Raw genomic sequence first — 13,302 nt, 5'->3', positions numbered from 1 at the left:
TCTCCCACTGACTCTCAAAAGATCCCTCCTCCAGATCCTTTTCCTCACAATACCCCTCCAAATGAGAGGCAGACCCAGTAGAAAGGAACTGGATTCTCAGCTCACAAAATGTGGGCCAAGCCAGTTAAAGAGAAGGGACCCCATGTCCAGTAGCCTAGCACTGCTTCACTCAATTAGATCTCACACTTTTCCTAGTAAGGGTGGGTCAGTCACCATTAGGATAACGTGATAAAAACGTGATACCTACCTGAATCCAACAACTTTTCACCATCTCCACTGCTATTCCTCTAATCAAGCCCCATATCCTCTCACCTGCCGGGTCTTGCATCTGCTGTTGCCCATGGTCCATTTTCCACCCGGTGGTCAGTGATGTTTTGAACCCACATCAGATCCTATCCTTCCCCAGCTTTAAAACCTTCCAAACACTTTCCTTATGCACTTGGAAGAAAATCCAAACTACTTCTCCTGGCACACAGGCCAAGCCTGATAGGTCTCTGCCCCCCGCTGGAATCTCATCTAACCCCTTCTTGCCCTTGGACTAACTGCTAGCCCACGTGGGCCTTCCTTCCATGCTATAGACAAGCCAAGCTCACTGTCATCTCAGAGCTTCTGCCTTTGTTGTTCCCTGTGTCAAGAATACCCTTCCCTCCTTCTTCCAAGGCTGGGTCTTTCTCATCATTCAGGTCTCCACTCACGCTACCTCCTCGCCAAAGGACATTCCTGCTGCATGCCATACCTGAATACCCTGTTTGATTTCCCTTCACTATCTGAAATCCTTGTTTCCTTTCCAATTATTTGCTTCCTTTGCTGTGTCTCTTCCCTTCCCACTACCACCACCAGCCCACCAATTCCACAAGGAGGAACCCCATCTTTTGTGCCCCGGCTGCCACACAGCCAGACACAGTCACCAGAATAAAAAATGGCTCAGAAAGTTACAATTCAGAATTATTTTTTAATCATTGTGCATTTTTTCTCAGTAAATATTAAAATTACTGCTAGTATGTTCTAAACAATTATGGTTTTCTTTTAATGGGGTCCTAAATTGGGGTACCTGAGTGGCTCAGTCGGTTAAGCATCTGCCTTCGGCTCAGGTCATGATCCCCAAGTCCTGGGATTGAGCCCCCATGTCTAGCTCCATGCTAAATGGGGAGTCTGCTTCTCCTCCCTCTGCTCCTCCCCCTACTCGTGCTCACTCGCGCTCTAATAAATAAAATCTTTTTAAAAAATGGGATCTTAAAAAAAAAAAAAAAAGGGATCTTAGAGAACAAAGTATATTTGCAACGCATCATAAACAAAGGTCTAATTTCTTAATGTATCTTTCAAAACTCCAAAATAAGTCAATGACAGAATGAGCAAAAGGTATAAATATTTCACCAAAAAAAAAGTAAGATGACTCCTAAATACAAGATGCACAATTTGACTCAAAATAAGTCAAAAATACCCCGAAACTAATAATACAGTATGTGTTAACTAAATTGAATTAAAAAAAACTGAAATCTACTTATGACAGAAGGTTCAACTGTACAAAAGTTAGGATGAGGGGGATTCCTGGGTGGCTCAGCGGTTTGGCGCCTGCCTTCCAGGCGTATAATCCTGGAGTCCTGGGATCGAGTCCCACATCAGGCTCCCTGCATGGAGCCTGCTTCTCCCTCTGCCTAGGTTTCTGCCACTCTCTGTATGTTTCTCATGAATAAAAAAAAAAAAAAAGTTGGGATGATTTGAAAGTTGTCCCCAACTTAATTTCTGACATCAAATGTTACAAGATTATGTGTTCTTATTAAATTTCAGTATATGTTTAAAAAAACAATAAGGCAAAACCCAATTAAAGCTACTAGAAAAAAAAAAAAAAAAAGCTACTAGATATTTCTCCAGTATGGCATGGAAAAGATCAGAAGTATCACAACACTTTATGGCATTTGAAAAAAGCATGTCCTCCAACACATTGCTGACAGGAGTATAAAATGACAGATTTAAATAAATAAATAAATAAATAAATAAATAAATAAATAAATAAATAAATATAAAAAATAAAAAAATAAAATGACAGATTTTTGGAGAGCAATTTAGAGTTATCTAGTCAAATTACAAATGTACATGCCCTCTGACCCTATGTCTTAACTTTCAGGAATTTATCCTATGGACAAAAGCAAAAATAACGTACATGCACAAGGATATTCATTGCAGCATTTCTACAGGTGAGACAGCATAAATATCCAAAAATTATGAGACATTCATACAATGGAATGTTATGCAGCTGCATAAAGGAATCTGGTAGCTCTTTATAGACTCATACAGAACAATCTCATGGCATGTTGTTTAGTTTAAAAAGCAAGTTTCAGAACAGTATTATTGCACTGTTTTTGTTGTTGTTTTGTAAATATATATGATATGCTTGTAAATACACAGAATGGGGATCCCTGGGTGGCGCAGCGGTTTGGCGCCTGCCTTTGGCCCAGGGCGCGATCCTGGAGACCCGGGATCGAATCCCACGTCGGGCTCCCGGTGCATGGAGCCTGCTTCTCCCTCTATGTCTCTGCCTCTCTCTCTCTCTCTCTGTGACTATCATAAATAAATAAAATTTGAAAAAAAAATAAAGTAAAATAAAATAAATAAATAAATACACAGAATGTCTCTAAAAATATACACAAAATACAAACAACTTTGGTTACATCTAGGGAAAAGAACTAAATGCCCAGGAGATGGAGAAAGGCTTGCTTGTGTAGCTTTCAGACTTTAAACCATTATTTACACGATTACTAACCATCAGAACGTATCAATTTAAAAGGGTCATATCTATACACACAAAAAACTTTCAAATTATTGATTTGGAAGGTCTCTCAAGACTTCTTCCAAACTTGAGGTTGTTATTCCAAAATTTCAAAGTATAATAAAAAGAGATGCTGTGCTTATCTTTATTCCTTTTGCATAATCAGTACTTGATAAATAATCATTCTTTAATAGACTTTTTTCTCATTTCTAGCACAAGATCTCATCCTCCTCAACAAAGAGCTCCACTTGAAGTCCACGGCCTACCCCACACAACTCTTCAATGTGGGGAACAGAAGATATATTCCTGGGAGGTTATATTCTGAATTGTAATATAAACAGTAGACATTTATTGTGCCAGAATAATATTTTTTTCCTAAAAGATGCTGCCATAATAAATAGTATGGGAGAATTCAGCTGTGTTCTAGGACTTTTTGTCTCATCTAGTTTAGGAGCTAGGACATGTTTATATGAAAAAATAACTACCATGCTAGGAAGGATATTAGATGGCAAATATATAATACGAATAAGTAATCCCTCAAGAAATTTGGAAGAAAACATTACATCTCCTAAGGTAGGAAGGAAAGGCTTCAAAAAAGAAACAGAATCTGAGTTGGGCTTGATGGATGATCCAATTTCAACAGGCAAGGCACTGCACAGTTAAGGAACATTTGCGTGGTTCAAGAACAAGTGAGCAGACCAGTCTGAACAAATGGAGCCTGCAAGTGACAGGGAGTGCTCCTAGCTCCTGGAAGCCCACATAATCAGTCCCTGATGCCTGTCTGTATCCTTCCAATGCCCTGGGTTAATTAATTACAAGTCTTCTGAATATTTCCCAGAGTGGTCATTTCTTCTCCCTTCTTACCACCTCAATACAATCTATACCCTCACTCCCTCCCTCTGCAAAGATCTCCAAACTCCCCTGTTTCCCATCTTCCCCATCCCCAACTCACAGTACACAACTCATGACATTTGTTCTTTTATAAGCATAACCCACTCACCTCAAAAGTGCCAATAGCTAACTACTGCCTGCAAAATAAAATCATGCTCTTTCTCATTCTAGGCCTTCTAACATCTGCTCTCTATCCTCCTCTCACTCCATCACTGGCTTCACACTCCCTAAACATAATTTGCAAACTTCATGCCCATACTGCTGCTGTTCCTTTTACCTGGAAAATTTTCCTTATCTTCTCAAGCAGGGCACATAGTTATAAAGACTGTGAACACTACAGTTCATATAAATGACATTCCCATCACCACTGTTGGACAGTATACAACATCTGCAACCTTCCAAAGATGACTTGTTTCCATCTCCACCCACTTTGTAGGCCAAATTATATCCCAGAACAAGTCAATTGTTGATCAGTTCTGTCTGATTCCTAGATCAACTTGACACCTTTTCTTTATTAAAAAGAAAAAAGTTAGAATATTTGGAATACCAACAGTGCCTCAGTTCTGTCTGATTCCTAGATCATCAACTTGACACCTTTTCTTTATTAAAAAGAAAAAAAGTTAGAATATTTGGAATACCAACAGTGCCTCAAACGCAGCAGATGCTCAAAAAAGATGCTTGCAAATGACAGGATAAGTCAAGAAACGCAGATTATGGTAAAATCATAAAAACCCTTGAAGGGAGGGAAGCCTGGGTGGCTCAGCAGTTGAGCATCTGCCTTTGGCTCAGGGTGTGATCCTGGGATCCAGGAACAAGTCCCATATCGGGCTCCTTGCAGGGAGCCTGCTTCTCCTCCCTCTGCCTGTGTTTCTGCCTCTCTGTCTCTCATGAATAAATAAATAAAATCTTAAAAAAAAAAAAAAAAAAAAAAAGGGACCCTTGAAGGCCAAGAAAAAAGTTTTGGCTTTATTTGGTAGATGCCAAATATGGTCATATGATCAGGATGGGGTTTTTTTTTTTTTTTAAGATTTTATTTAATCATGAGAGACACAGAGAGAGAGAGGCAGAGACACAAGCAGAGGGAGAAGCAGGCTCCCCGCAAGGAGCCTGATAACAGAACTCGATCCTGGACCCCAGGATCACACCCTGAGCCCAAGGTAGACGCTCAACTGCTGAGCCACCCAGGCATCCTGGGATGATGTTTTAAAGACTAATTTCAGGGCAGCCCCGGTGGCGCAGCGGTGTAGCGCCGCCTGAAGCCCAGGGTGTGATCCTGGAGAACGGGGATTGAGTCCCATGTCGGGCTCCCTGCATGGAGCCTGCTTCTCCCTCTCCCTCTGCCTGTGTCTCTGCCTCTCGCTCTCTCTGTCTCTCATGAATAAATAAATAAAATTCTTTTAAAAAAATAATAAAATAAATAAAATAAAATAAAGACTAATTTCAGCAACCATAAGAAAGCAGGATTTGAGAGACTATGGTCAAAGTGCCAGTATAGAGGCCCTGTCAGTTGCAGGAGGCCTATGGGAGGCTCCCTCTGGGACTTCCAGCTGCCTTAGCTGCTCACTCATCCTTCAGCTTATCTGTTTGGAATTACAGAGGTTGGTTTTCATATACCTACACTTGGAAAGTGAAGCTTAAAACTGGACCATTACGCCAAGAAAAACATGCTTTTGCCTGAAATATCTGGGTATCTAGGAAACAGTTCTGACTTGAATAATTACATACATATATAAAATACATATACACAAATCAAGAATTCCTCTTCTTCCTTCTTTTGCAGTCCCGGTAAGTCTAACTCAATTCTCCTGTTTCCTTTGCTAATGCAGCTTGAACTTTCACTAACCTTAGAATTCCACAATTACTAGTGAATCATTTCAAGGGCAGTTATGGCTCATTTTCCTATGGTCTTCTAAAAGAATCAAGAGCACTTATGTATTTAGATATATAAATTAATTTCACTGTACTGATGGAGCATTAAATAAGTAATTCTTATCTGTAAATCAAAAACTCCTAACATAATACATTAAACAAAATTAGTTTACTAATGAATTTCCTTTTAAAGCATGTATCTTGGATTTCATGCCAAGATATCAATATATCAGTAATGGACTCTGTGGTACTAGACAATTTACCCCTTAGATTAAAAAACGATCTTCACTCTCCAAAGAATATTATGTGTAAGTAATGCACTGCAACCTCAAGATACATAATATCATTGAAAACATGCACATGTCTATCAGGAAAAGATTATCAGGCACAACCTAATTTTAAAAAACGAATGGAGGATGGATAAATAAATAAGTAAATAAGAATGAAGGAAGCCTCTTAAAACAGTATCAAAGGAGTGCCTGGGTGGCTCAGTTGGTTAAGTGTGTGACTTGGACTCAGGTCATGATCTCTTGGGTGTCCTGGGATGGAGCCCCTCCTTTGGCTCCCTGCCCAGAATCTGCTTGTCCCTCACCCCTCTGCCCCTCCACCTGCTCATGCTTGCTCTCTTGCTCTCTCCCTCAAATAAATAAAATCTTTAAATAAAAAAAACATGTTCTAAAACAGTATCAAAGATAAAACAGAATATTCAATTTTGTGTTTGTGTCCAAAGAGACCGTCTCCCTTTAAAGTCCAACTTTACTGTTTATTTCTCCTACCAAATATGCAAAATAAACTCACTAGTACTAAAATCAGAAGTATGTTATCTCTACCGAAAGGTAAACACAGGGACGCCTGGGTGGCCCAGTGGTTGAGCATCTGCTTTTCTGCTCAGGGTGTGATCCCCAGGTCCAGGGATGGAGTCCCACCTCGGGCTGCTTTTCCCTCTGCCTCTCTTTCTGTGACTCTCATGAATAAACAAAATATTAAAAAAAAAAAAGAAAGGTAAACACAATAGAAGATTAAAGTATTTTCCTTTCACCCCAATAAACTGAAAAGAAAAACTATTAACTGGATTTGGGGCTGTTTAAATGTTTGTGATTTTTTTTTTCCTTGCCCCTACTGAAGAGCCTTCTGAAAGTCACAGTGTGTATCTTTGATACCAAACGGTGGACAGTTGCTTTTCTAACTCCATACTTTGTAGGAACAAAAGAAGAGAGAAGAGGGCACAGACATCCATTATTTAGAGTCTACCGTTAACTGAATCTCCTTTGTAATGTAACAATTCCATCAAAGCGCGTATTAGGCAGAGCGCGTAGAATGTGTGACCAGTGTATGGCAGACCACATTTCACCACCACAAGACTTCATCTCATCCCACCAAGAACTGGCAAATAAGCCAAGCTGCTATTAGCCCGAGGTTAAACTGTTGAAATACTAGCAATAAAAGTTTAGAGGCATCTAACTAGCCAGGTGCTTTTCTGCTCAAAAGTAAACCAGAGGCGGGAAGCTGGTTTTGTTTCTCTCCACCCGCCCCTCCCCATGCCTGGCGATTCGCCCTCCAGAGGACGGCGTAGTGCGCAGACCACCGCCACCTGGTGCCGGGAAAATAGGAGCGAGGAGCGAGGGCCAACCCGTCCCCTGGCTGGCCTCGCCGGGGGCCCGGAGTCAAACAGGTCGGAGACAGGACCGACGGACGGGACCGACAGATGCGACAGGACGGACGGACGGACGGACGGGACGGGCAGAGAAGCAGTGCATCCTACCCGGAGGGCTCCCTCCCAGGGCCGGCGGAGTACCTGCTCCGGTCATCCAGGCTGCGGTTGTCGGCCGCCGCGGCGCGCCAGTCGGGCAGGGTGCTGGCGCACAGCACCACCATGGACACGATCACGAACACGACCGACACGCTGGCCAGGATCTGCGCGGCCAGCGACGACGTCGGCTCCTCGAAGGTCCGCCGCATGCGCTCGAGCCAGCGCCTGGAGGGGGCCGCCTCGCCACCGCCCGGTCGCGCCTCGTCGCGGCCCAGCGCGCCCGGCTCGTCGGCCGAGTAGAAGGTGTAGGTGTCGGACATGCGGTCGTCTAGGCGGCGCTGGCAGCAGTACTCGAGGTGCGCGCCCTCCAGGCCCCAGTAGATCATCTCGTTGTAGAAGGAGAGCTCGCACATCCGCGGCGCGAAGCGCAGCTTGCCGTGGCCGCGCACGTACAGCAGGATGAAGCCGAAAGCCTCCGAGTGCCGGTCGAAGAAGTACTCGTTGCGCTCGCGGTCGTAGTCGTCGCACACCTCGAGCACGTCGCGCTCCGAGCGGCAGCCGTGCAGCCGGCTCACGCGGCGCAGCGGGAAGTCCTTCAGCAGCTCCCGGGACAGCGAGTACCGGGCGCCGCCCACGTTCAGCACCACCGAGGCCGCCCCGCTGCGCCCGAAGGTCATGGCTGGCCGCCCCGAGGCCCCGAGGCCCGAGGCCGCCGCCGCCGCCGCCCCCGCCGCCGCCGCCGCCGCCCCCCGGCCGCCGAGCGGGGCCTGCCTGCCGCTGGCCGCCGGGGAAGCGCGCCGTCGGGGCCCTTCGCCGGCCCGGAGACCCCTCGGCCCCAGCCTCCTCCGCAGCCCGGCGTTGCGGCTAGCGACGCTCCCGCGGCGCGGCGGTGCCTGCAGGTGGCCGGGGAGCCCCCTCAGGCGCCAGCGCTGCGCCCCGCTGGCCGGGAACGAGGCCGTCAGCGCCCGGGGATGCCCCCTGCGAGGCCGGGGTGTCCTTCCCAACGGCGGCGCTGTCCCCTCCCGGAGGGGCGCGGGCGCCGGGAGGAGGCGCCGGTGCGGGATGGCTCCCGGTCCCCGGCGCTCCCTCTGGCCGCGGCTCCGGCAACCGCCCCGCCGCCGTCCAGAGGCGAGAGGCAAAGTGAGCGGCTTCGGAGGCGGCGGAGAGCCGGCTCCGCGAGGCGGGGGCGGGGCCTCCTCGCGGTTCCCCTCCCCGCCTCCCCGCGCCGCTCGGCTCAGCTCCCTCCGCGCGCCGCCCCCCTCTCCCCACCCGCGCCCGCACCTCCCGGGCGCGCTCGGCTGGGATTCCCCGGCGCCCCGCCCCGGACCCAGGGCTCCCCGCCTCGTGACGCCGTCCTCCCCCTCCTCTCCCGCCCGCCGCGGCCAGGAGGGGTCCGCGGGCCTGGGGAGGGAGCGGTGGGGAGCCCCGGGGATGAGGCGGGAGGGGGGCAGAGCCCCGCGGGCCGCCCCGGGCCATCAGGGATGACTGGGGCAGCTCCCGAGGGCCCTTTTAACAGCCCCCGCCCAACCCACCACCACCACCACCACCACCGAGGGAGGCGACAGGCGGGTAAGGAGGGTGAGGACAGACGGCGTTTGGAGAGCTTTTTCCAGAAACTGTCCGGAGCCCAGCTCGGTTTGAGACCGCCCTAAGGGATTTCTCAGAGGAGGCACCCCAGCAATTAATTGCTTTTCTGGCCGACTCGCTTTTCCTCTCGCGGCGCGGAGACCCACGTACCGCGCGCTCCGAGGGCGGCCACCACCCCGGCACCCGAGCTCGGTGTCGCCCTCGCGGCCGTCCTCCCGCGCAGGGGAGCGGCCCGGGCCCCTGCCTTCTGGGGCGCGGGTCCTAGGAGGGCGCCTACGTGGAGCGCCTGGGCGCTCCCCCACACCCGCCGTGACGCTTCCTGTAGAGTGGGGTGAAAGTGGGGAGAACCGCTCTGCCCCTGGCAAGAACAGAATTCTCCCCATAGCCTTCGTCTGCGTCCTCCTTTTCATAATGTCTTGCTTTCCCCCGTGCCCCCCCCACCCCCCGCTCCGCCCCCCGAGCCAGCTGCAGCACCGGCTCCCGGAGCTGAAAAGAAGCCCTTTAGGGCTCCTCAGAGCGAACTGCCCTGCGCTCCGCTCGAAGCCCAGGGAGGGGGTTCCCGGGGCAGGGATTATTTTAAACTACTACCAGCAATTCACCCGACATCCGACACCCGCAGCCCAGCCCGCGCCGTGCCCGCCAGAGGCGAAACAGGTGAGTTGCAAGGCAAACTAAGTTAAATGCAAAACAAATGCTGGAAGAAAAGAATAAGGGTGGGGTGGGGTGGGGTGGGGTGGGGTGGGGTGGGGTGGGATGCGGTCATCTGACCTGAGAGTAACCCAGCTGGTTACTGGGAAGGTTTTTACTTGGCCCTTCACTTTTCATAATTTTGTAGGATTGTCCATGCCCACTAGAGGTCACCATAAAGAGTCATTTTGCTCTGATTCTATTACGGATTCCTGGCTGAAAAGCAGACACCTAAAAATTGAAGTGCTGTCCCTCCTCACAAAATGAAATCATTCTGGGTGGTTTCTTAAAGAATGGAAATCTCTATGTGCTGTTTATCTTTCGACTTGGATAGTTTATCTTAAAAGCTCTTAATGTGACTGAAAGCTCAAAAACAAGAGTTGTTTATTTGCAAAGTAGCTACTAAACCAAGAAAACATCCTGAAGGAAATGAGTTTCAAGATAGAATGGAAGGAGGTGATGGTCATGAGCTGGCAGAGAGAAAGAGCAGAAAAGCATTCCAATAGCAGAATCTCAGATGTAAAGGATTAAAGTCTATAAAGAAAGCTAATGCATTTGCTTGGCTCAAAGGACCAGGATCTCAGCTGCAGAATTTAGATTTCAAAGTATAAGTAATGGGATGCTTGATGTTTTTAATAGTAGAAATGGCTTGATGAAAGCTTTATTCAGAACGATTCTTTTGCCCTTTAGTTTAATCTAAGGAGAAGGCAATTTTTGCAACCCAAGAATGGGAGCCCCACCCCCCAAATCTTTGTACATGAGGGTCAGTTCTTTTTTTTCTTCTCTTTTTCTTTCTTTTCTTTTCTTTCTTTCTTTCTTTCTTTCTTTCTTTCTTTCTTTCTTTCTTTCTTTCTTTCTTTCTTTCTTGAGGAAGGGTCAGTTCTGAGAAATGCTGAGCAAGACTCAGCAAGGCTTGGAAATGGATTTCTTGGAGGATATGAAGATGAAGAAAAGTTTGCAGATGTGAGTGGAGAGAAGAGCCTGGCTTCACACCAGCAAGAGCAAGTTCCTCAGGGAATTGTTAAAAATACTTTCTAGAAGCATCACAGCAACTGAACACAGAACAACTATTTCGTTGATTATTTGTTCCAATGTTATTGTATTTATATTTCCTGTGTTCTCTAAAATCCTTTTAAAGTCTGTTGATTGAACCAGTTGAAGAAATATCACATTTTAAATTAAATTTGAGCTTAGAAAACAAATTAATTTGATGATAATACAATTTGTGCCTCCTAGGTATATTTTCATAAAATTTCTTAGAGAAATAGGTTTAAATAATTTCATTTGTTTTAAACGTAATGTGTTTATTTGATTTTGATATCATCAGCCACAACTGCAGAAGCAACACCCAAATCGTCTTCTTTTTCTCCCCCCAAAACATGTTCTTACACAAAACAGTAAGGTGCACAAGTGATTGGCTTCTCTCAATATAATCCGGTTTAGAAAGTCTTCTTAAAAACTGTGTTCTTAGAATTATTAAAATTCTATTCCTTTGTACTCTGAGAAGGTTATGTTGAGAATCATTTCAGCTAAATTCTTTTCTGGGTTCTGGATGACATTTAGGGCCTTCATATATAAATCTTTAGAATGCATTAAAATTTAAAGGCACCAGGCAGAATTTTAGAGTTTGAAAGAACCAAAGAGATTTTCTAGTCTCAATTTATCAACCCATTATTTAGGGAGGAACAACAAGGTTTTAGAGATGTGGCTGTGACTTGACCCATGTGGTTCGGTTCCCCTTAGCAGCATCATGGCAGAGACCAGGCTGGAACCAAGTGTTCTAATTCCAGATTCTGGTTCCTCCATTTCCAGGGCCTGCCTTGCTGCCACAACCTTCATCTGACCTCTCCACAACCCAGTTCTTTCCTCCTTCTGTGAATCCTGTATTATGCCACCAGGCAGCTCTTCCTTTTGTTCATTTTTATTAAGTGATTCCCCAGATCAGATCCTAAAAGGCCTGTAGATCTGTAGAATTACAAACTGTCTGCATAATGAAGTCCAACCTAGTTATTAGGGCCCTCATTAGATTCAAATTTTGGCCGCATAATTTATTCGCTAAGTGACCTGCAACAGATTCTTTTAGCCTCAGTTTTCTCCTCCATAGAGTGGAGGTAATGCTAGCTATGTCACAAGGTGATAAGAGGGTTGAATGAGGTGATGTGAGGATGACATACAGCCCAGTGCATGATACTGGCAAAATCACATGTCCATGTACGGTTCCCCTAGCCCAGTCAAGCCATGCTCCTTCTCATTCCTGGGTTCTAAATAAATATAAATCGATTCATCTAAAAATGTGACTGATCACAAATAGTAACCTAAAACATCAAAGACTCAGTGAAAAGTCATGACCCTCGTACTGCTGACTCTGGGTGGAAAGCACATTCCTCTATCACTTTGCGTTGTACAACTGGTTGAGCTCAGGGACTCTGAACACCCTGCCCCAACACTTTATAAATTGAAATACTTAGTGGGCACTATCAGTCTTTGCTGCTTATTTATCCACTCTGCTTTAAAAAGTCTTCACTCGGGGCACCTGGGTGACTCAGTCGGTTAAGCGTCTATGTTCAGCTCAGGTCATGATCCCGGGGTCCTGGGATAGAGCCCCACATCAGGCTACCTGCTCAATGGGGAGTCTGCTTCTCCCTCTGCCCTCTGCCAACTCGTGTTCTCTCTTGCTCTCTCTGTCTGAAATAAATAAATTATATATATATATATATATATATATATATATATATATATATAGCCTCTTGGGGCACCTGGATGGCTCAGTCAGACGACTAACAATTTCAGCTCAGGTCTTGATCTCAGAATCATGAGTTCAAACCCCACATTGGCTTCCACCTTGGGTGTGGAACCTACTTAAAAATAAATAAATTAAAAATAAATTTTAAAAAAATAAATAAAATAAAATAAATAAATAGGGCAGCCCGGGTGGCTCAGTAGTTTAGCATCGCCTTCGGCCTGGAGCATGATCCTGGAGACCTAGGATTGAGTGCCCCCCCACCCCCCACCCCCGTTTGGCTCCCTGCATGGAGCCTGCTTCTCCCTCTGCCTGTATCTCTGCCTCCCTCTCTCTCTCTCTCTCTCTCTCTCTGTCTCTCATGAATAAATAAATAAAATCTTTTTAAAATAAATAAATAAATATTAACAAAAATAAAAAACTCTCACTCTGCTGTTAGTTCGTATTTCCAAGCGTTTATAGTTACACCAGCTTATTTCTCAGCATCTGCAGAATCCATAGATGCTTTAAAATGTCAACTTTTTTTGAAAGTCAGCCTTCCAATGTCTCTGATTTTATATAAATGAAAGATTTGAATGACTTCACCTACTATGCACAATTACCCAAGTAGAATGCAAAGCTGCAACTTTTAATAAGCTGCCCTGAGGACCATCCCACCAAACAGACCCCATTCTTAAAGGTGAAAAGCCATCAGAGGGACATTCACCCCTATCCTAGACCAATGTCCTTGCCTTATTCTCTGCTCCAGGACACTATTGCTCTTACACGAGCAAAAGGAACACCATCTTCCTTAAATTTCCAGCTTTGAGAAGGTCACTGTGTAATCATTACAGGGGAGCCAGAATTCTACCTCTAACCTCTCGGGGTTTTTGACTGGGCCTGAGAATCAGGTTGATATGACAGATTAACAGAGAAAGGCATACAAATTTATTTAATTTGAGTTTTATGTGACCCAAGAGCCCTCCTGAGGAAATGAAGAGCAAAAGAAAATGACAGAACCTAAATGCTCTC

General features: G+C 46.0%; 2 protein-coding genes across 51 annotated transcripts in view; one reads left to right on the top strand and one right to left on the bottom strand.

Annotated features, from left to right (window-relative positions):
• The window catches only part of KCNG3 (potassium voltage-gated channel modifier subfamily G member 3), an 84,878-nt gene extending 76,466 nt beyond the window's left edge, over window positions 1-8,412 (bottom strand). For 11 of the 50 annotated variants that reach the window (XR_013349332.1, XR_013349334.1, XR_013349333.1 and 8 more), the window contains exon 1: window positions 7,290-8,412. Coding sequence is in view for 32 of the 50 variants with exons in the window: in XM_077843440.1 (XP_077699566.1) it covers window positions 7,290-7,954 (665 nt within the window). In the remaining 18 variants the exon portion in view is untranslated. The remainder of the gene's footprint in view (window positions 1-7,289) is intronic. The other 39 variants (XR_013349342.1, XR_013349338.1, XR_013349347.1 and 36 more) reach the window with 15 other exon arrangements.
• A 909-nt stretch (window positions 8,413-9,321) lies between these two features.
• The window catches only part of MTA3 (metastasis associated 1 family member 3), a 313,378-nt gene continuing 309,397 nt past the window's right edge, over window positions 9,322-13,302 (top strand). The window contains exon 1 of the mRNA XM_077843427.1: window positions 9,322-9,518. The gene's annotated coding sequence lies outside the window, so the exon portion shown is untranslated. The remainder of the gene's footprint in view (window positions 9,519-13,302) is intronic.

This window comes from Canis aureus, chromosome 12 (assembly GCF_053574225.1).
Source record: "Canis aureus isolate CA01 chromosome 12, VMU_Caureus_v.1.0, whole genome shotgun sequence".
In the NCBI taxonomy this organism is placed as follows: domain Eukaryota; kingdom Metazoa; phylum Chordata; class Mammalia; order Carnivora; family Canidae; genus Canis; species Canis aureus.
This window is presented reverse-complemented; position numbering and strand designations above follow the sequence as displayed.